This window comes from Balaenoptera physalus, assembly GCF_965194825.1.
Source record: "Balaenoptera physalus genome assembly, chromosome: 19".
Lineage (NCBI taxonomy): Eukaryota > Metazoa > Chordata > Mammalia > Artiodactyla > Balaenopteridae > Balaenoptera > Balaenoptera physalus.
Genome location: NC_138900.1, coordinates 48645917 through 48670456, shown reverse-complemented (window position 1 = coordinate 48670456; position 24540 = coordinate 48645917). Strand labels below are relative to the sequence as shown.

At 34.2% G+C, this 24540-nt stretch overlaps 1 protein-coding gene across 13 annotated transcripts in view; it reads left to right on the top strand.

Annotated features, from left to right (window-relative positions):
* Positions 1 to 24540, top strand: part of TERB1 (telomere repeat binding bouquet formation protein 1) — a 48572-nt gene that overhangs the window by 3446 nt on the left and 20586 nt on the right. For 10 of the 13 annotated variants that reach the window (XM_082439601.1, XM_082439596.1, XM_082439597.1 and 7 more), the window contains 11 exons: positions 1703 to 1765; positions 7738 to 7848; positions 8038 to 8166; positions 9887 to 10018; positions 10937 to 10997; positions 11092 to 11207; positions 11311 to 11433; positions 15911 to 16063; positions 17361 to 17492; positions 18663 to 18788; positions 19925 to 20082. In XM_082439601.1, the coding sequence (XP_082295727.1) occupies positions 1723 to 1765; positions 7738 to 7848; positions 8038 to 8166; positions 9887 to 10018; positions 10937 to 10997; positions 11092 to 11207; positions 11311 to 11433; positions 15911 to 16063; positions 17361 to 17492; positions 18663 to 18788; positions 19925 to 20082 (1284 nt within the window). In that variant the 5' untranslated portion in view covers positions 1703 to 1722. The remainder of the gene's footprint in view (positions 1 to 1702; positions 1766 to 7737; positions 7849 to 8037; positions 8167 to 9886; positions 10019 to 10936; positions 10998 to 11091; positions 11208 to 11310; positions 11434 to 15910; positions 16064 to 17360; positions 17493 to 18662; positions 18789 to 19924; positions 20083 to 24540) is intronic. The other 3 variants (XM_082439603.1, XM_082439602.1, XM_082439600.1) reach the window with 2 other exon arrangements.

Here is a 24540-nt window from a genome sequence, read left to right as displayed (position 1 = left end):
AACAGAAGGTAGTTTGTGTTGTCAGCTTCAATTTAAAACATACCCCTCTTTAAATATGAAAATTATATTAAAAAGCAGAATAGATTGACTAATTAAAACTAAGGAAATAGTCCTTAAACTCCCTCACAAAGCAAAAACCTCCATGTGTGATACGTCTTTTTTTTTTAACAGGCTGTTTTTTAATCTAGTCTTTTTCCAAATCCTAACCCATTTGCTCAAAGATAATGCAACCTTTAAAAAGGATGTAAATTTTCCTGTAAATTTTCATTTATATATAGTATGTCTGTTTATAATATGTCTCCAAATTATATGTAGGAGACAGTATAACAGGATAAGAGTGTAGCCCTTGCCTCAGATTTTCTTGGTTCCCATTCTAGCTCTGGCGCTTACTAGCTGTTTGAACTTGAGCAAATTGTTTACTTTCTCCTCATCTATCTTTATCCTTATAGCTCCCTTGCAGGGTTGTTGTAAAGACTAAAAAGATAGTATTTATAAGGTTTATAGGGGTTTATAGAGCCTGGCCTATCATTGGGCTTGCTGAACATTAGAAGCTTCTATTATAAAACTTGTGAAAAATGAAAAACAGTGAAATAAAACACCACCAGCTAAAGACAACTAGTGTTAATATTGTTGCTATTTTCCATCTAGTTTTATTTTATGTTTGCCTCTACATAATTGGGGTCATACTGTAGATAAAATTTTGAGTCTTGCTCTTTTGATTACATTGTAACATAAGCATTTTCCATACTGTCAAACATTTCAAGTAAATGTCAATATTCTTGTAACAATATCCTATCCTGTGGATATACTGTGATGTACCTACCCATTCCTTTTTAAATGGAATATTTAGGTTAAAAAAATGACAAAACTAGTAAATATTTGTATATTACTTTGTAAAAGATTCTCATATTTATCATTAAATTTTTTGTTTGGGAATTTTCAGTTTGAGAGTTAAAATGAAAGATAGAAAGGATAATTAACTATCTCTCTTTAACCACCCAGTGCTGGAGTAAATAAGAATTTTAGAGTTCTGTGAGTCCTGATTTATTGCTCTAAGAAATTAATTGGACTCTGATGTATTTTTCTAAAAAATCAGTTTAGCATTTTAAAGAATGTGAGAGGCCGTATTAGGGTTGCAAGTTATTTTTTAAATTCGTCTAATGAATATAAACAGAGGTTTAAGCTTGAAAATAACCATGATTTATTAGAAAAAATTTTAGTATTAAGCTAAGCTTGTGAAGAGAAATGCACATCTAAAGAGTGTGTGCTTATTTGTGTTTTAAACCTCTGATTCATGGAGGAGTGCCCAATCTGAAATGATGGGATAAAAATTTACAGAAAAGAAAATAAGGAAGGAGAACCAGAAGTGGAGCAGCTAGATTCAGTCAACCAATCATTCGTGTGTTTGTTTAATAAAATGTGTTGAATGCCTGTAGTACTTAAGAGTGCGAGGTGCATTTATGTATGTTTTCAAATTTAATTCTTATAACAACTCTATGAAGTTGGAAATTTATATTTTACAGATGAGGAAACTGAGCCTCAGAGAACTTAATCATACCTAATACCACAAACACTTAATAAGTTTCAGATTCAATCTTTGCTTTTCTGGTTTGAGAAAACTATTCTTTTCCTACCCCTTTGCATATATAATTCTGGAATTCTCAAAATTGATTTAAATTGAGAAAATCCCTTTATCTTATAGATGAAATATAAGGTAAAAGAATGCAGACAAGCATGGAAAGTGAGGACACAAAGAAAATACAAGGTGAGAAATTTATAGATCATATATCTGGAATTTGTTTTATAGTGTATTTGTGGGATATACTGCAGATTATCTGACAGGCTCCAGGAAATGAAAGAATTGTTCAGCAATTTACATGAATATTTATTAAGCATCTACTCTGTGCCTGTCACACTGACTTCAGGAAACTGACATTCTAATGGGAGATGGCATGTTGATAATTAGAATACCATATGATAGCTGATTTAATGGAGGTATATATAAGAACAGTGGAAACCTGAGAGGACCACCATCAAATTTCAGAGCTGTCCTCAGAAAAATGGAAATTTAATTCATGGGCATAAAGGAGGTTAACCAGAGAGGAAATATTAAAATAGGAAAGGATGGGGAATAGTATTCCCTAATGCACCCCATCACATCAGGGTTTGGCTGAGGAAGAGGACCCTCAAAAAAAGACTGAAAAAACATTTCAGAAAGGTCAGGAATGAGGTATTTTGGAAATCAGCCTTAGGAGAATGCTTTGAGAAAGATTACCCAAGAGCCTCAGTGTTAAATATCACAGATAAAGACTGAAGTATCCACTGGATTTTTCATTTAGGAGGTCTTTTGTTTTATTAATAGTAAATTCAATAGATTTCAGCCAGATTGCAGTATATTGAGGTCTGGGTGGGAAATAGTCTGGAGACAGTATGAATAGCTTACTCTTCTTAAAAGCTTGTCTGAAGATATATGGCATTAACTAGAGGGAGGATGTAATGTTAAGGAGTCTTATAAGAGGTAGAGAGATAAGAGAATATGTGAAAAGGGAATGGGGATTATGGAGAGGGAGAAATTGAAGAAACTGGAAAGACGGGATAATTGCTGGAGATGCTCCTCTCAGATCATTTATCACACTATGGGAATTACTTACATCCTCTTCTGTCTCTATCACCAGATTGTGAGTTCCTTGGAATCAGAATCCCTATCTGATACAGAGTGGATGCATAGTAGACATTCTATAAAGATTTGTTAAATGAATATATTTTAATGAAGGTCATAGGCCTGTAATAGTGCCTTCTGAGTTGTATGCGAGAGAAATCCAACTCAAACTAGTTCAAGAAAAAAAAGAAAACGTATCAGTTCATACAACTGGGAAACTCAGAGTTGTGAGGAAGTGTTCGCCAAAGGAACCACAAGAAGGAAGAGGGAAATCATTCTGGGCAAGAAAAACACTATAGTACAGTTGAACCTTGAACAACATGGGTTTGAACTGTGTGGGTCCACTTATTTTCAGATTTTTTTTTTGATAGTACTACATGATCTGAGGTTGGTTGAACAGGAGGATGTAGAAATATGGAGGGCGGATTACAAATTATATGTGGGTTTTCAAGTGAGTGGAGGGTCGGTGCCCTTAATCCCCGTGTTGTTCATGGGCCAGCTGTAGTTGTAGTCACTGCAGGATCCCAAAACACAGGTGAATGTGTTAACCATGAACAGGATGGGAGCCGGATCCTGGTGTGATATTGTAGAGGAAAAGGTAAGAATGGGTGTGGCTGCAGATATTTTTGTAGGAATTCTGTGTTGTGGAAAGTGTTCTGGGAATTCTGTGAAGCCTAACATCTGTGTCTTTTTGACTGAGAGTTTATTATAGCATTTATAACCTGCTTTGCCCAGAGAGCAAGGCAGAGCCAGAGATGCCAAATAATTAATGGCTTATTCTCTGGAATCAGCCCTAAACAACTGACGGGAGCTGATGGATAAATACTCTTCACACTTCGACCGGGATGACTCTGAGACACATGGCTCTACCCTAGCTCCCAGAGTTTCCTGGTGGGGTTACTTGTGTCTACCTTCCCTTTCTGTTTCATCTTTTCAAAACAGTACTTGCACTCAAATTTTTGTTTCATGGTCTACTTCTGGGGGGCCCGAAATTAAAACATGAAGTGGAAGAGAAAGAGATGAGGTTTGAAGAGAGCTGAAGATTTGGAGTAGCCATTGAGGAAAATGCGAGAAACAACAGAAGGGAATTGGAGATGGAGCTGACCATGGATGGGGTTGCTGAGTAGAGTTGGGGAGTGTAACCTGGAATGCATACCAAATATTTGCAATGGTATAACTGCTGAATTTTTTTTTTTTCCTTTTAGCAGTGCCCAAATTTGAGCTGAAAGAGCAGAGAAAAGAAACTGTTTTGAGTCACAATTAGGATTATAAAACATGTTTGGTAGAAGGACAAGGGGTCAAAGAAATCCTAGCAAGATAATGGTTGAGGTGATGAACCATGGGATCTGGGATGAAGAGGGAAGGAAATGAAACCAAGTCTCTGAGAACACGAGTAAAGGAAGTAGAGATCATAGGGGTCAAGGAGTAAATATAAGAATAAGGAAGTAAGACAGTTGAAAGAATTAGGAGTAATATTCAGAAAATGAAATAATGGAGTTGAAAATATCAGTGGTAGAGCTGTTCTGACTAATGACAAGGGTCCAGATTTGGCCTTGGAAGTGAATAACCAAATTTACATACAGTTTGAGACTTGCAAAGGAGAGAGACTGTCTCTTTCCCAGCATCCAGATCAATCACCCAAAAGAACTGTGATTGGGACTACTTCAGTCATTAGGTCAACTGCAGAGCATACCAGTAATTAAAAATATATATATATGTATACCTATAAACTTATTAAGATGTAATTGACATACCACATAATTTACTCATTTAAAATATACAGTTCACTTGTTTTCATATATTCACAGTGTTGTACAACCATCACCACAATCAATTTTAGAACATTTTCGTCACCCTCAAAGAAACCTGTACCCTTTAGCAGTCACATCCCCCCCCACACACACACCCCTGTTAACCCTAGACAACCACTAATCTGTTTTATGTCTCTAAATTTACCTATTCAGGACATTTTATATAAATGGAATCATATAATATGTGGGCCTTTTTGACTAGCTTCTTTCACTTAGCATAATGTTTTCAAGGATCATCCATGTTGTCTCAGTATCTTCATTCCTCTTTTTTGTGGAATGATTCCATTGAATGGATATATCATATATTATTTATCCATTCAAGAGTTGATGAACATTTGGGTCTCCATTGTTTGGCTATTATGAATAGCGCTGCTATGAATATCCATGTATAAGTTTTGGGGTGGACATATGTTTTCATTTCTTTTGGGTATATACCCAGGAGTGGAATTGCTGAATCTATGGTAAATTTATGTTTAACCTTTTGAGGAATTGCTAGACTGTTTACGAAAGCAGCTGTACCATTTTACATTCCCACAGCAATGTATAAGGGTTCCGATTTCTCCAAATCCTTGGTCAGAATGTTAGACTATTTTTGATTATAGCCATCCTAGTGGATGTGAAGTGGTACCTAATTGTGGCTTTAGTTTGCACTTCCCTAAGAACTAATGATATTGAGCATCTTCTCATATACTTATTGACCATTTGTATATGTTCTTTGGAGAAATGTCTATTTAAATCCTTTGCATGCTTTTTAATTGGGTTGTCTTTTACTGTTGAGTTTTAGGAGTTCCTTATGTATTCTGAACACGAACCCCTTATTGGATATATCTGATTTGCAGATATTTTCTTTCAGTCTGTGAGTTGTCTTTTTACATTCTTAATGATACCTTTTGAAGCTCAGAAATTTTCAGTTTTAAGTCCAATTTATTGAATTTTCTTTTATTGCTTGTGGTTTTGGTATTGTATACACTTCAGTTTTTGTTTGCTTGTTTATTGTCTTCAGGAATTATTGAAGGAGCTAGCTTGCATAGCCTGGAGAAGATAAAAACCCAGTTGTAGATATCAGTAGGTGCTTTGTCTGGGAAGGGAGGGATTATGATAGGAAATATTAAAGTACGAAAAAGAAGTACAGAAGGAATTAAGAAAAGTACATAAAAAGTTTCTGTGCCTAGAATTGAAAATCACCATGCCCCATCAAAAATCCTCTTTGGCATATTATTGATGATGAATGGCTTATTGATATCTATACAGTCACACTAACCTTCTTATGGTTTCTATTAATGTAGAACATGATCAATAAAAGTTTGCTGTTACTCCAAGACAACTCAGTGATAACCTTTGTACTATGATATTTTACTAACAAATTGAGTCATGAATTATTTCATTGAACCAAATTGCCAGTTGAATTTCTGTCAGGGGGAAGACTAATTGATTCACAATAGATCTTAGTTGTTTTTTTTTAGTGTGCTTCTCTATATTTTTTTCCTCCCTTCATCCTATATCTTTGAAAACTTTAAATATTAATTCAAGCATTATGTCAATCTATGTACAATTTTATTTAAATCCTTAAAACCAAGAGAAGAAATTGTTTAAAGGCTATTGTAAAGAATTTTATAGGAAAATGATTGTCTATTGTTTCCTTTTAGTTGTAAATAAATATTTAAATTTTGTATGTTGATAAATTTTAACATATGTATATACCCAGCATTGTGTAAACATCAGCACAATCATTATAGTGAACATAGCCTCGTGTCCCTTTGTAATACCTCCCTTCTGTCCCTTCCTGGACCTCCTTTCCCCAAGCAACCACTGATGTGCCTTCCGTTACTGTAGACTAGTTTGTGTTTTTTCAATATATGGAATTGTACAGTATACTATCGTATACTCTTTTTTGTGTGTAGTTTATTTCACTCAGCATAAGTATTTTGAGATTTATCCATGTGGTTGTATGTATGAATAGTTAATTCCTTTTTATCGCTAAATAGTATTCCGTTGTATGGTTATACCACAACTTCTTTATCCATTCATCTGCTGATGGACATTTCAGTTGTTTACAATTTTTGGTTATTACATATAATGTCACCATGAACATTTGTGTACAAGTCTTTGTATGTACATATATCTCCTTTTATTTTGAGTAAGTACTTAGGAGTAGAATGACTGCATCAAATTTTAGGTGTATGTTTAACAATTTATGAAACTGCTAAACTTTCAAAGTGGTTGTACTATTTTATGTGTCCACCAGCAGTATATGAGAGTTATAGTTCCTTTGTATCCTTGTCAAAATATGTTGTGGTCAGTCTTTTATATTTTAGTCATTCTAGTGGGCATGTAATAATGTCTCCTTACGGTTTTAATTTGCATTTTCCTAATGATTAATGATGTTGAGCAGCTTTTCATGTGCTTATTTGCTATCTGTATATCTTTTTTGTCTGTTCAAATCTTTTGCTTGTTGTTTTGTTGGGTGGTTTGCTCTCGTTGTTGAGTTTTGAAAGGTCTATATGTTTTCTGGATATGTTTTTATCAGATATGTGCTTTACAAGTATTTTCTCCATTTGTGGCTTATCTTTCCTACACTTCAGAAAACACTATTTTTATTTTAAAGGTATTTTTAAAATTTATTTATTGTATTTATTTTTGGCTGCATTGGGTCTTTGTTGCTGTGCGTGGGCTTTCTCTAGTTGCGGTGAGTGGGGGCTACTCTTCGTTGCGGTGCACGGGCTTCTCATTGCGGTGGCTTCTCTTGTTGCAGAGCATGGGCTCTAGGCACCCAGGCTTCAGGGGTTGTGGCTCGCAGGCTCTGGAGAGCAGGCTCAGGAATTGTGGCACACGGGCTTTGTTGCTTCGTGGCATGTGGGATCTTCCTGAGCCAGGGATCGAACCCATGTCCCCTGCATTGGCAGGCGGATTCCTAACCACTGTGCCACCAGGGAAGCCCCTAATATGGTGTATTTTCATTTTCATTCAGTTCACTCTAAATAGCAGATATTTAAACCAATGTGGCTTTAATTAAAGAAAATAATATTTGGATTTTCTTTTCCTATATTTCATGCAAAGGGAAAATCAAATAATTATAAGAAGTTCATTTCAAGTTATATTATCTAAGGAACATCTTTCTTTTACATATCTTTATTGCTTATTAGATTTTAAAAAGTAATACATATTTAAAAAGCAAATACAAAGATATGTATTTAGAGGGTGAAATTTAAATGGTTAGTTTTTGAAAGGAAATGTTTGGTTTAAAATAATGAAATTTTTGTTCTTTAGAAATGAAGACTGACCTGAACTTATTATTGGAGTGTCTGAAGTATCAAATGGACAATGCTTTTTCGCAAAAGGAAGCTCTTGTCACTATTCATTCAATTTGCCAACAAAACAGTAAGACATGATAGTGAATTTTTATTTGTGATTCTAGTTGTTTAATATTGTGATATATGAAATAAGCATAGTTCTTTCTCGTCTACTCAGTTACTTTACATATTATGTTACTAGGTTCATGTGATTTATTGTCCTTAAAATAATAATTATAATAAATATTCTTCTTTGTTTTGTCTGCGCACTCTACAGGTAATGCAAGTCTTTATTTTCTGGAAATTGGTGGTTTGATGTTTGTAAAAAATCTTGCAAAGTCAAGTGAACATAGTATGGTAAAAGAAGCAGCATTATATACATTAGGAGCTGTTGCAGAACAAAATGGTAAAATATGAAAACTTTATTTCACTATCCTTTAATCATTGTGTTATACTTTAACAAACTACTAAAAAATAATTTTAGAATTCAATTCCTTTTTTACATGTCTGGATAGTTTTATCCAGGTATTTTATTTAAATTAATGCATACCAAATATTTATTTATCTTATTAACTAATGAGGGAACAAGTAAAATGTTACAACTGTTTCAAAAGTAATGGCAAAAAACAATACTATAGGCATTTAGGAAAGCTGAAATTTAGGAATAAGCACATGACTGGTCAGTGTCTGCAGGTCAAAAATCAATTATGTTCTACTGGTGGAAATGTTTTGCATTTCTGTGGACAAGAATAACTTGCGTTAATATCAGTTTTCTGCAATTTACAGAGTTATAAAATAGCCCGAAGACAGTAAAAGACACAAATAATCTAGAAGGGTGTGCTAGACAGGACATTCAGTAGTTGTTATCATCCATTTCAAAATCTTTCACAATTTTTCTTGCCATTAGTTGGAAACGTTTTTTTTACTTTGTCTTTTACTATGCTTATCTTTTTTTTTTTTTTGCCATACAAATGTTTTTTATTTTTATAAAAATAAAATTCATCATTCTTTCCCTTTTTTGCTTTTGGATTTTGAATCATAGGAAATTTTTCCATACTCCCAGATTATAGGGGAATCCATCCATGTTTTCTTTTGGTACTTGTGTGATTTTATTTTTTAGTTATACATGTTTCATTCTTTTTGAATTTTCCTGGGATATGATGTGATGAATGGTTCCAGTTTTATCTTTTTCTTAACATGGCAATCCAGCTATCCCAACACTTCTTATTAAAAGTAGATCTTTTTCACATTGATTTGAGATGCTACCATTATCACTTAATGAGTCTATTTCTAGTTTTCCTATTCTGTTCATTATCTATATATCCAGGTACTTGAATCAAAATATGAAGTTAACTTACAGCCATCTCGTATGTGGATAAATATGCTTTCTGTATGGCCAACAAAAACATTTTTCTGTAGCATACCTGAAATGAGGTTAAATCTAAACTATCAGTTTGTCAAATAACTTTATATTCTTATATTTTCAACCGTTAAATATTTCTTCACCACTTGTTGAGAACCAAGCTGTGTGCTAGGCATTGGGGATAAATAAGACATTGCCTTTGCCTTTGAGAGTGTCTAAAAGCTGTTCTAGACACTGGATATATGTGTTCAAATTATTTTTTAAAAATTCTGCTTATTGCATGATTATCACCAAAAAACCTCTCCTGTCATGTAGGTATCATTTTTGTCTTTGGGAAAGATATTTTTATATCTAGAAAACTCTCTTTAAAAATACCACAAGTATCATTTGTCCCTCTTTTCTAAAGCAGGTTTCTGAATTTTCTTAAATTTTTCTTTGGCTATGTTTTGTTACTTATCCTCAATATTTTGGTCATGTTTTATTTTAAATTTTTGTTCAGTTAGGCTTTTATTGGAAATTCTATGAGATTGCAGTACATGTTTTCGAACCTAGATCAAGTACTTCTGATTAAAATATTGCTTCTTTGGTCTGTTAATTGAGTAAGCACATAAGATTGTCAGAATTTGTTGTATGACTAATAAATGTCAGTGAAATGAGATCTGGTTGAGAATCATCCATATGGAAATTTTATATTTTGTTCAGCATATTTTAAAACTTGTCTGTGCTAATACATAGAAATTAAAATTATATTTTCATATTTCAGTTTACTGTCAGCAGACTTTGTGCACTTCAGAATTGTTTGAAGACTTAACTTGGTTCTTATCCAACAATGATTCAAACACAAATTTGAAAAGAATGTCTGTCTATGTTATTTTGGTTCTAGTTTCAAATAATAGTAAGTACATTCTCTTATGTTATGGAAATATTTTAAAAAATAATAAATTAGAACAGTCATTATTAGTCCATTTTTTCTAGTCTTTATGTCAGTACCTTTTTTAATCTTACTAACTTCTGAGAACTACGGCTTTAAAGAAAGGAGAATTAATAGCATGCATTTAATTGTTTGATATTTATTAATTTAGTATTTAAAAAAATACTAAAGTGATTTGCATTATTTAATTAACATTGAAAAGAAACAGCTTTAAAAGCAAAAGAGAAGCATTTAATGAATTAGTTTGGTTGATTTTCCACTGAATTGGCCATTTAATTATCATTGTATTTAAGGTCATTTTATCAGTCAGCAATGGTGTTAAATTTCATGTAGCTCTTGGCTAAAGTTTTACTTTGTTTTTGTTGTTGTTTTAGTTTTTATTTTGGAACAATCTTAGATTTACAGAAAAGTTGCAAGGGTAGTGTATAGAGTGTTCCTGTATACCTATTGCCCAGGCTAAGGTTATTTTTTTAACATTGCTTATTTAAATCTTTAAATTGTTAGAAATTTTATATGCATTTTAAATGCTTCTAGATTTTATTTTTTCTGTTTTTATATTTTGAATTAATTTTTTTTCTATTTTGGAAGATATTTTGGTATTGTAACACAGAACCATGCAAAATAAGTGTTTTGCAATTTTTAGAGGAAATTTGAATACTATCATTCTCTAAGCGTAAGTAATGTATTTTCCGTAATAATCTTGATTACAGATTTTTACCTACTGTAATTCTCTATTGTACTTTATAATACTTTAAAGTGACTGAAAGTTATTTATTAAAAATACTACTTAAAAAAATACTACTTAAATGTTGTTCTCCATTTCCACAAAATTATTTTCTAAACAGAAGTCATATTCATGTAATATATGGCTATTTTTTTAAGGGACTGGACAGACGCTTGTGAGAGAAACAGGTTGTATTTCAGTTCTATCACAGTTGTTCAAGTAAGTAAATATACATTTCTTGTTATTAATTATTCATTTCTTAAGACCTTAACACATTTGTATTAATTACTTCCTTTTCTATTTAACCTAATAGGACAGTTCTTTCAAAATATGAGTTGAATTTGTCAGATGAAAATGTTTTCCAGAGTTATCAGTTGTGGTCTTCAGTGTGTAGTACTCTGTGTGTCTGTGTCAACAATCCTCAAAATGGTAATTATCTCAAATATTTATATATAAAAATAAAGATAAAAACAAATAAAAAACTGATATTTTCCAAGTATATTAAAATATGATTGCCTTTTTCTCCTTTCAGATGAAAATCAAATGCTTTGCTCTTCACTTTTTCCACATGCTAATGACTGGCTAATAAATTGCATAAAACCTGAGATAATTCGCCCTATTTGCTCATTTATTGGACTCACTCTTGCAAATAACAGTAAGTATTCATTATTCTCTAGGTTATACTTGAAAAAACATATTTTAAAGCATAACAAAAACCTATTGAATTAATGAATTCCAGTAAGTTGTGTCATTTTGGATGCATTTATACTATTGTATAAGTTAAAATCTTATACATAGAAAATCTTAAAAATAGATATTGTTATGAAGATATGGGAAGATGGTGGTGGGAGCATAGTTTTGAATCTTCCCATATAGCCTCACAAAACAGAACACCTAGACAGCAAAACTGTAAAAACCCACAGAGAGTGTTCTCTGACCACATAGAATTAAATTAGAAATTAATAAAAGTAAAACATCTAGAAAAGTCCCTAATATCTAGAAATTAAGCAACACAGTACTAAAAAAACCCACATCAAAATAAAAATACAAACCTATGAATCACAAAATAAATCATAAAGGAAATTAGAAATGTTTTTAACTTAATGGTAATGAAAACACAAAATTAAACAGTGGGATGCTGCAAAATCAGTGTTTAGATGGAAATTTATAGCAATAAGGCTTGCATAGGAAAGAAGGAAGGTCTCAAATCAATTATATTAGTTTCCACCTAAGAAACTAGAAAACAGAGCAAGTTAAACTCAAAGTAAGCATAACAAAGGAAATAACAAAGAGAAGATTAGCAATCAATGAAATAGAAAAAGAACAGAGTAGAGAAATCAATTAAACCAAAAGCTAGTTCTTTGAAAAGATCACTAAAATGGATCCTTTATCCAGACTAACCACGAAATAGAAGACCCAAATTATAAGGAATGAGAGATGATATCACTATATCTTAACAGATATTAACAGGATAACAAAGGAATAGTAGAAACAACTTTATACCATTAAATTTGGTAACTTAAATGAACTGGACAAATTCTCTGAAAGACACAAACTACAAAAGCTTACTCAAGAAGAAAGAGATAACCTGAATATTCCTATATCTGATAGCGAAATTGAATTTGTAGTTTAAAACCTTAACACAGAGGAAATTCCAGGTCATAAAGGCTTCACTGGGGCTTCCCTGGTGGCACAGTGGTTAAGAATCCGCCTGCCAATGCAGGGGACATGGGTTCGAGGCCTGGTCCGGGAAGATCCCACATGCCTCAGAGCAACTAAGCCCATGTGCCACAACTACTGAAGCCTGTGCTCTAGAGCCCACGAGCCACAACTATGAGCCTGCGAGCCACAACTATGAGCCCGCGTGCCACAACTACTGAAGCCCATGTGCCTAGAACTTGTGCTCCACAACAAGAGAAGCCACCACAATGAGAAGCCCGCGCACTGCAACAAAAAGTAGCCCCCCCTCGCCACAACTAGAGAAAGCCCGCACGCAGCAACGAAGACCAAACGCAGCCAAAAATAAATAAAAGAAAATAAAAGAAAAAAGGCTTCACTGGTGCATTCTACCAAACATTTAAGGAAAAAAAATTCTACATAAATTATTCCAGGAAATACAAGTAGAAGAAACACTTCCCAACAAACTTTTAAGGGCAGCATTATTTCCATACTAAAACTTGAAAAAGACATTACAGGAAAACTATAGGCCAATATCCTTTATGAACATAGATGCAAACATCCGTAACAAAATATTAACAAATCAATCCAGCAATATATAGAAAGGATAATATATTCTGACCAAGTGGCATTCACTTTAGGAATGCAAGATTGGTTTAACATTAGGAAATTCACCATATACATGGACTAGAAAAGAAAAACTATATGATCTCCAAAGATGCAGGAAAAGCTTTTCACATAATTCAACATACATTCATGACAAAAGATTTTGGTAAACCAGGAATAGAAGGGAACTTCCTCAATGTGATGAAGGGCTTCTACAAAGTACTACAGCTAACATACTTAAATGGTGAAAGACTTAATGCTTTCCCCCTAAGATTGGAAAAAAGACAAGGATGGCCACTCTCATTATTTGACTGGACATCCAAGTCAGTGCAGTAAGGCAAGAAAATGAAATAAAAGGCATAGAGATTGAAAAGGAAGAAGAAAATATAGTATTTATTCATAGATGACATGATTGTCCGAAGAATCTACAAAAAGCTACCGAACTAATAAGTGATTTTAGCAAGGTTGCGGGATACAAGGTCATATACGGAAATACTAGCAACACTTGGGAACTTAAAGTAACTCATTTACAATAATATAAAAAAACCAAAATACTGAGGGATACATTTAGTGATTTCATCTGCAATGTCTATCTGCAATGTCTATATGCTGAAAACTATAAAACATTGCTGAGATAAAGAAAACCTTAAATTAATGGGAGAGATATCATATTCATGGATTGTAAGATTCAATATTGTTATAATGTCACTTCTCAAATTCACCTCTAGATTCATGGCACTCCCCATCAAAATCTCAACAGGCTTTTCTGCAGAAATTGACAAGCTGATTCTAAAATTTACATGGAAATGCAAAGGGGCTAAGATAGTCAAAATTATTTTGAAAAAGGACAAAATTGTAGGATTTATATTAATTACCTGATTTCAGTACTTACTATACAGTAATCAAGAGTGTAGCATTGGTGTAAGTGTAGACATAGATCAATGGAAAAAGTAGAGAACCTAGAAATAGACATATATATATGATTGATTTTCTACAAATGTTGGTTTTCTATAAAGGTGCCACAGTAACTCTGTGTTGGAAAAGGTAGAAACAAATGGTGCTGGAAAAAGTATTTATCTGTCTGTGAAATATGAAGCTCAACCTTTACCTTACACGGTATACACAAATTAACTTGAAATGATCCCTACACCTCAGTGTAAGAACTAAAACTATAAAACTTCTAGACAAAAACATAGGAGCAAATCTTTATAATTTGGGAGTAGACAGAGATTTCTTAGGACACAAAAAGCATGAGCCACTAAAGAAAAGATTATAAATTGGACTGCACTGAAATTAAAATCTTTTGCTCTTCAAAAGGTCCTGTTAAGGTGAAAAGGCAAGCCATAGACTGGTAGAAAATATTTGTGAAATGTACATCTGATAAAGAACTTGTACCCAGGAAAACCCCAAGGAGATAGCCCTATACACCCACTAGCATGGCTAAAAGTAGAAAGGCTAGTGATATTAAATATTGATGAGGATGTGGAACAACTAGAACCTTCTCACACGTTGCTGGTGTGTATCTATATTCAGATGTTTAAAGCAAATAGTCATGTTTCACATGCAAAGGAGCATATCTCTATAATTTCAAAAATTGAAATCTATTGCCATGATGCTTTGACATTTCCTCTTTCTTTAAGTACCAACTTAGATGAGTAATACTGCTGTGTCCTACTTATAGGACCTTATTACTCTGAGCAAACTGACATGAAATAGATTAGAGGTAATTTGAAATATTCAGTGTACAGGTGTAGACTAGGATGTTCTTCTGCTTATAAGCCTGAATTTTCATTACATAAGCTATAACTGAAAATCTTTGTGGTAACATAGTGCCCAATTTCATCTAAGAATTTTAAGATACTTCCTTTTTTAAAGATTTTTTTAATGAAAATACTTTGTAGTAAAGAAGCCTATTTTGGAGTCTCCATAATATTGAAAATGTTTGCTTATCCTTAAATAACATTTCCTAACAGTTCTGTTCCCAGATGTAGAAATTTTTGAACATGATGTTTTTAGATTAAGATTTTTGTGTTTTATTGAACAATACAAAAAGTAATTTTTGTGTTTAAATCATCCTGGCTCAATTTGTGGTACTAGGGTAGACTGGGAAGAAGGTTTGTGACAGAATTATAATCACTAGCCCATATATCCATTTGTTATATGCCCATTGCTGGGATAGGGGCTGTTGAATGCACAGACCTGTGGGGTACTTTCCCATCAAAATCATTTCCTACAGGGGAACAAAAGATTAAAGGCTTTTAAAAAATGTATCTGTCATCCAATCTTTGCTTGGAATAGTTGTTATGACTTTCAACAATATGTTATACTTTAATGCTCCAAGAAGTAAAAGAATTAGGCTTAAATAAGATGGATGAAATATGTGGTTTTTTGGAAACAGTTAAATTACTTTGCCCTTTGTTGATTCAGATTTGAGGAATGAGTTATGTTGGAATTCAGAAAATAGGCAGCTTGCTAATTGTAATACCAAGCTAAATGAATGAATCTATTCTTTATAGCTCTTGAAGGACTTGAATTTAATAATGTCATTCTTGCAAAATATACCAGTTGTTGCTAAATGAAACAAGATATCTAACATACAAGAAAGAAGTACTGTACTGTACATGTAGTTGTACTATGTCAAAGTGAGTTTCTTATGTAAGTAAATAAAATTAATCTTGTGATTATGTATATGCACAGGTAAAGATTGGATTTTTCATTTTTTAATTTTGGGATTTTTAGTAAATATTTTAAAAAGTCAAGTTAATGTTATATTTAGTGCAAATTAATTTAATGAAACCATATACTTGTCTTGTTTGAAGTATAATAGTTCTGCTACTTTATTCCTTAAGCATATGTGCAGAAATACTTTATATCTGTGGGTGGACTGGATGTATTGTCTCAAGTTCTTGTGCAGTTGGAATCTGATTCACACAAGACTCTTTCCAGTGCTAAGCTTGCAGTGGTGGTGACAAAGACAGTGGATGCATGTATTGCTGATAATCGTGAGTGAAAACGCTTAGTAATTTTTCTGCAATTGCATTTTGCTTCAGTTCAGCATGGTGGATGTTGAAATGATAGATTGAACGCTAACATGGATTGGACTTCCAGTTTCTCATAAGTGGGAGAGAAACTTAGAAATTTCCTAGTCCAACTCCTTATTTTCTCATGGAGGTTATGACTTCCCTAAGAATTCAAATCTAGGTCTTCTGACTTCAGGTTTGATGATAGAATCAAGATAGGAGTCTGTCAGTCCTAAACCTTTGTTTTACTTAAAAAGCTGCATTAAATGAAAAAGTTTAGATGAGAAATCAAGGGACATTTTGGAGACATAGGGAATGGAAAGCCCAATTTATAGATTTTAAAAAGTGAGGTAAAGAATTAAGGTATGCCTCTATCTGATAAGCGTGAGATAGACTTACCCTTCTGTAACCAGTGAGTAACAGAACCAAACTTGAACTCATGGCTGCTTCTCACATGTACAGATACTGAGGAATGATAGTCTATAAATCTCTGTAATAAGCAACTCTCGACATTCACAAATAACTGAAAAAAGTAGATCATTAAAAAAAAAATCAGTTATTTAGGGCCTGCTATGTGCTGGGCTCTATGTGAGCTCTAGAGATACAAAAATTATTAAGATGTAGTCTGCTGAGGAATTCACAACCTTTTTCTTGCTGTCCGTAGTTAAACTCTGAACTCTGTTTAAAAAAAAACAAAACACCACACATACACACGAAGAACAAAACCATGAGAAGTGTAGCTTAAGTTGGTGGACTTCTTGAATTTTTCACATCTCAGTATCGCTTCGGTATGCTTCACTGCATCATTAACGTCAGTAGAACCGTGGCCAGTTAATACTGTATTTCAATGACAGGCAGGAATCGATTTCATAGGAAGGTCTTTACTGTCAATCTAGATAAGATGAGGTATGTAAGGTGAGAGTAAGTAGCTTTTAGGAAGGTAGTATTATTACTTCATATTCACAACATTATGCAGGACAACTTAGAAGAAAGCATTCTTCAAATAACTTGCTTTAGCATAATGTCTTTAGTATGGGAAGAGGAATTAATGAGGGCTATATAAGCCACCATTTTATTACAATGAATTTGTTTATAGTCACACATATATATACATATATATTAGATATTATATGAGATGTGAATTTTAGATATTATGTAGATATATAATGTCATTCTCCCAGGATAAGATCTGAAAAATAGTATAATGTAATATCTGGAAAATACTATATGTATAGTTATATGCTTTAAGTTTGTACTTGTTCTTTTTTTCCTTTTTTAGCTACTTTTGGGGTAGTACTATCCAAGTACCACATTGTTTCAAAACTTCTGGCATTACTGCTTCATGAAAGTCTGGATTCAGGAGAAAAATTTAGTATCATACTTACTGTTGGTCATTGTACAGAGGATTGTGGTAAGTATTGGATTTATTTAGTGTGTTTATTAAAACGGTGGAGTGGAAATACACTATTCCTCCCCACCCACCCAGCTTAAAAGTACTGCCTTTCTCCTAGTCCCCAAACCAGTCATTTTGCTCCTCATCCTTCTTCAGCCGTGGTATTTAGTCAGTCCCTAAGACCTGTGGCTCTACTTCTGTTTACCCCTCCTTATCCCCTTCTGCTCAGTTCTAGTGCTATTTTCCCCATTTAAGCCCTCAGCCCCTGAACATCTTTCACCAATGTTATTGCAATAGATTCCTCCCTGTGTCCTCTTCCTTCTATCTCCATTTTTCAATCCACTCTTCACACTGCTGCACAGATACGATCGTGTTCTCCCTTGTTGAAAACCTTAGAAAGTTCTATCTTTCTTTCTCTACTTAACATTCTCTCCTCTCTCTCTTTTTTCTCTTCCCCTTCCGTTTTCTCCTTCTCTCCACTTTCCTGCCATTCTTCCTCTTTCCACTATCCTCCTTTCCAACCCTCTTCACTTTCCTCTCTCCCTTCTGTCTTCCTCCAATCTCCTCTCTCTCCTCCTCCCACTTTTCCACTTCCCTCTTTTTATTCTCTCTTGCTTCTTCTGCTCTCTCTTCCCTCATTTTCCTTTCTCTCCATTTGTTTATTTCTCTACACTTTCTCTTCACCTCTGTATAATTTAGGATTCACTATACCTTTAAAATTTTTAATTTAATTTTTATTTTTTTATTGAGGTATAATTGACAGCGAAACCTTTTTTTAAACCAAGTGAGGGCAGTTTGTTTACTCTTATGAGGTGTGACACTGCTCTGTGGCTATGTTTCAGAGATTATCACTTATGAGACTTAGGTATCTTATATAAGTAGATTATTTTCTAAATTGAAAATACCTTTGAAACTTTGTTTTTCTGTATTTTAAAATTTGAACTATGTTCATAATTATCACAAGGAAGAATTATGACCTCATGCATATAGTTTGAGATAAAATAACTATTGGGAATTCCCTGGTGGTCCAGCGGCTAGGACTCCGCGCTTTCACTGCCGGGGCCAGGGTTCAATCTCTGGTCGGGGAACTAAGATCCTGCAAGCCGCGCAGTGTGGCCAAAAAAATAAATAAATAAATAAATAAAGTAAGTAACTCTCTTCTGCTTTAATCTTTGATGTGTTTTCCAGAGGAAAATCAGTATGACCTTTTTAAAAGCAATGGGCTTCCACTCATGATACAAGTCTTAACTGAATCTCAGAACGAGGAACTAAACAAAGCTGCCACTTTTGTGCTTCACAACTGCAAAAAAATTAGTAAGTTTACTATTACTTTAAAAAAATACCAACCAAAGTTTATGCAAGAGAATTATATGTGCTTTGATGAACCAAGCCCCTTTAGCTCCCAAGCTCTTCTTACATTTGAAAAGCAGATTATATAATTTTGACGTGACAACTAGAGTACTACAGCATTTAAAAAACTTATAAGGAAGAGAACAACAGTATAGATAATTCTCTTATTTAATGCAGTGTGGACAGATGTAGCTGTAGGACTTAAATTTGAGGACTACAAGTGACTTATGATTAAATCATAACGTAAAGTACCTTCGTTTATTTATTTAAAAAATGTTTGAGTGTCTCTTATTTGCCAGGCACTGTGCTAGGCATTAGGGATACAGTGATAAGATACAACAGTCTATGTGTTTACAGAGCTTAGTGTAACTAGAGAAATAGGTAGTAATTGAATAATCCCAAAAATGAATGTGTCATTATAAATTAACATACAGGTTAAGAATGGATGGAGCACAGATCTTAACCTGTAACAGGGACTGTGACCTAGACTTGGAGCAGAAAAGGCCTTGGGAGGAAGTGATTCTTCAGCTGAGATCTGAATGTAGAGCGTTAATTAGGTGAAAAGAAAGGAGTTTGTTATGGTCCAGTGTCTCAGGCATACGCAACAGTGAGGCATAAATGTCCTGTGAGAGGAGGGAGCCTGGTGCATTGAAGGAATTGATGGCTGGAGCATAGAGGAAGTGGCCATGAAAAGGATTTTGGTCTTTTGGAAGAAAACTGCTGCCACAATATGTAAAAAGAGAATTTAAAAGAATATAGCAAGGAACCACTTTATGGAAACTGTGTTTAAAAAAAAACTACTTTAAAACCAGTAGCCATAAACCTGAGGGTGTTTATATGCCCAGCATAACATGTTTTCTTGCCATTTTTTTTTCCCTGTAATTCTGAAGAGTAAAGTCTAATTTATGACTCTTTGTGTCCTCAGCCTCTGCCAAGCACTTGCTTTCCACTTATTTTCAGTACCACTTAGGCAGTTAAGATGGTTTGGATGTGCAAAATTTAGAGAAGGGGGTATGGGGTATGAGTTTGTCCTTATTTAAAGTGTTAAAATAACATTTCTAGTAATGGATAAACTCACTATTTTTTCCCATATTATAAAGCTGAGAAATTATCTCTAAGTCTAGGAGAATATTCTTTTGATGAAAATGAAGAACAATTAAAGGATGTAAATATGAAAGAGAAGAATCTTGAAGATTACTGGAAGAAAGCGAAGGAAATTCTACACAGAATAGAACAGCTTGAAAGAGAAGGAAATGAGGTTGGCTTCTTTGTTTCAAAGAATGTAGAACTTTTTTCAAATATTTTTTAATAATACAGGTTGGAGGGTAAAATATTTTTCTTGCCAAGTTACTTTTTATTTTAATTGTTTTAAATTTAAAATTCATTAGTAATACTTGAGGAATCATCCTTGAACACAGAAAAAAATATTTTTAAAAAGTGGAAATGGGGGCTTCCCTGGTGGCACAGTGGTTGGGGGCCTGCCTGCCAATGCGGGGGACACGGGTTCGAGCCCTGGTCTGGGAAGATCCCACATGCCGCGGAGCAGCTGGGCCCGTGAGCCACAGTTGCTGGGCCTGCGCGTCTGGAGCCTGTGCTCCGCAACAAGAGAGACCACGATGGTGAGAGGCCTGCGCACCGCGATGAAGGGTGGCCCCCCACTTGCCGCGACTGGAGAAGGCCCTCGCGCAGGGGCCAAGATCCAACACAGCCAAAATAAATAAGTAAATAAATTAATATTTAAAAAAAAAAAAGTGGAAATGATGACTGATAAAATAAGAGACATGGAAGATAGAGCCAAGAGATCTATCATTTGTATAATAAGGGTTCAAGAAAGAGAAAGAATGGAGAAGTAATAATCTCTCTCTCTCTCTCTCTCTCTCTCTCTCTCTATATATATATATATATATATACACACACACACACATACAGTCGACCCTTGAACAACAGGTGTTTGAACTGCTTGAATCCACTCATACATGGAATTTTTTCAATGAATATGTACTACAGTACTACACAGTCTCAGGGTCTCAGGTTGGTTGATTCAATGGATATGGAACTGTGGATTTGAAGGGCTGACTGTAAAGTTATATGTGGATTTTCGACTGCCCCATGTTGTTCAATGGTCAACTGTATATATACACGTTTATGTATGTATATATACACATACACACATTTCCATATTTTAAAAAATTTATCTATTTATTTATTTATTTTTGGCTGCATTGGGTCTTTGTTGCTGCCCGCAGGGTTTCTTTAGTTGAGGCGAGCGGGGGCTACTCTTCGTTGCCGTGTGTGGGCTTCTCATTGCAGTGGCTTCTCTTGTTGCCGAGCATGGGCTCTAGGCATGCGGGCTTCAGTAGTTGTGGCTCGCGGGCTCTAGAGTGCAGGCTCCATAGTTGTGGCTCACAGGCCCAGTTGCTCCATGGCATGTGGGATCTTCCAGACCACGGCTCAAACCCGTGTCCCCTGCATTGGCAGGCGGATTCTTAACCACTGAGCCACCAGGGAAGCCCCATTTCTATATTTTTACTATATATGTATGCTTTGTGTCTTTGTATGTGCCTGCATTTTAAAAAATAAAAACACAGTATCCAATTTAGTATAGTAATTTTATTCTTTTAAATGACTGAGTAGTATTCAATATCATAGATTACCATATTTGATTTAACTAGTCTTTTATTGATGGACATTTAGAAAATATTTAATCTCTCACCAGTGTAACCAACTCTAGAGTAAGTATCCTGCTACATATATATCTTTGTAAGAGCTTTATTGAGATATAAATCACATTCCATACAATTGACCCAGTTGAAGTATACATTTCATTGGTTTTTAGTATACTCACAGAATTGTGTGACCATTACCACATTCAATTTTAAAACATTTTTATCACCCCAAAAAAGAAACTCCATACCATTTTGCAGTCACCCTCTGTATTCCCCCATCCATCCTCCCCTAACCCTAGGCAACCACTGATCTATTTTTTGTCTCTCTGTATTTGCCTATTCTGGACTTTTTATATAAATTGAATTATATAATACATGGTCTTTTGTGACTGACTTCTTTCATTTAGCACATTTTCAAGGTTCATCCATGTTGTAGTATATATCAGTACTTTTTTCCTTTCTTAAAAAAATAGCTTTATTGAGATGTAATTCATATACCATTTGCCTATTTAAAGTGTACAGTTCAGTAGTTTTTATTCACAGATATGTGCAATAATCACCAAAGTCAACTTTAGAATATTTTTATTCCTTCAAAAAGAAACTCTGTACCCTTTAGCTATTTCCCTGAACACTCCGATCCGCAGCCATAAGCAACCACCAATCTTCTATCTAACTCTATAGATTTGCCTATTCTGGGTATTTCATAAGAATGGAATCACATAATATGTGGTCTTTTGTGACTGGCTTCTTTCACTTAGCATGTTTTCAAGGCTCATTCATCTTTCAGCATGTATCAGTATTTCATTGCTTTTTATGGCCAAAGAGTTTTCCATTGTGTATACTACATTTTACTTATCCATTTATCAGTTGATGGACATACTCTTCTTTTTTTAAATTTATTTTTTATTTATTTATTTTTGGCTACATTGGATCTTCGTTGCTGTGCATGGGCTTTCTCTAGTTGCGGCGAGCAGGGGCTACTCTTTGTTGCGGTGCGCAGGCTTCTCATTGTGGTGGCTTCTCTTGTTGCAGAGCACAGGCTCTAGACACGGGGGTTTCAGTAGTTGTGGCTCGTGGGCTCTAGAGCACAGTCTCAGTAGTTTTGGTGCACGGGCTTAGTTGCTCCGCAGCATGTGGGATCTTCCCGGACCAGGGATTGAACCCATATCCCCTGCATTGGCAGGTGAATACTTAACTACTGCGCCACCAGGGAAGTCCCTGGACATATTTTTTTACCTACAGCCTATGTCTTTATAGTTAGCATGGGTTTCAGTATATACTTTGGTCTTTATTATCCTGTGTATTTCTGCTTTTTAATTGATGTGATCATTCCATTTCCATGTAATGTAATTACTAATATGTTTGGGTTTAAGTCTACCATATTGCTATTTGCTTCCTATTTGTCCCATTTGTTCTTTGTTCCTTTTATTCCTGCTCTCCTGCCTTCTTTTATATTATTTTTAAATATTCTATTATATCTCATGTTAGATTATTGGCTAAACATTCTTGGTTTTTTAAGGGATTGCTTTAGGATTTATAATACACATCTTTAACTCATCATGGTCTATATTCAGATAATATCATTCCACTCATGTAATATTGTAAGACCTTTGCAATGGTGTGCTTACATTTCCATTTGTTCTTTGTGCTATTGCCATACGTTTTACTGCTACATTTGTTATAAACTGCCCAGTAATGTTATTATTTTTGCTTTAAACAGCTATCTTTTTTCTAAAATATTTTATTATTTAATAAAATAATATTTACATACAATGGTAATCACACATTTTAAGCATTCAGTTTGACTTATGATAATTTTTTTTTATTCCACAAGAGATAATCTTTTAAGTTTTATTTATTTTGAATTTTAGAATTTTATTTATTTTTTTATACAGCAGGTTCTTTTTTTTATTTTTTATTTTTTTATACAGCAGGTTCTTATTAGTTATCCACTTTATACATATTAGTGTATACATGTCAATCTCAATCTCCCAATTTATCCCACCACCACCACCACCCCCGCCACTTTTCCCCCTTGGTGTCCATACGTTTGTTCTCTACATCTGTGTCTCTATTTCTGCCCTGCAAACTGGTTCATCTGTACCATTTTTCTAGGTTCCACATAGATGCATTAATATATGATATTTGTTTTTCTCTTTCTGACTTACTTCACTCTGTATGACAGTCTCTAGGTCCATCCACGTCTCTACAAATGACCCAATTTCGTTCCTTTTTATGGCTGAGTAATATTCCATTGTATATATGTACCACATCTTCTTTATCCATTTGTCTGTCAATGGGCATTTAGGTTGCTTCCATGACCTGGCTATTGTAAATAGTGCTGCAATGAACACTGGGGTGCATGTGTCTTTTTGAATTATGGTTTTCTCTGGGTATATGCCCAGTAGTGGGATTGCTGGGTCATATGGTAATTCTATTTTTAGTTTTTTAAGGAACCTCCATACTGTTCTCCATAGTGGCTGTATCAATTGACATTCCCACCAACAGTGCAAGAGGGTTCCCTTTTCTCCACACCCTCTCCAGCATTTGCTGTTTGTAGATTTTCTGATGATGCCCATTCTAACTGGTGTGAGGTGATACCTCATTGTAGTTTTGATTTGCATTTCTCTAATAATTAGTGGTGTTGAGCAGCTTTTCATGTGCTTCTTGGCCATCTATATGTCTTTGGAGAAACGTCTATTTAGGTCTTCTGCCCATTTTTGGATTGGGTTGTTTGGTTTTTTAATATTGAGCTGCATGAGCTGTTTATATATTTTGGAGATTAATCCTTTGTCTGTTGATTCGTTTACAAATATTTTCTCCCATTCTGAGCGTTGTCTTTTCATCTTGTTTGTAGTTTCCCTTGCTTTGCAAAAGCTTTTAAGTTTCATCAGGTCCCATTTGTTTATTTTTGTTTTTATTTCCATTACTCTAGGAGGTGAATCAAAAAAGATCTTGATGTGATTTATGTCAAAGAGTGTTCTTCCTATGTTTTCCTCTAAGAGTTTTATAGTGTCCAGTCTTACTTTTAAGTCTTTAATCCATTTTGA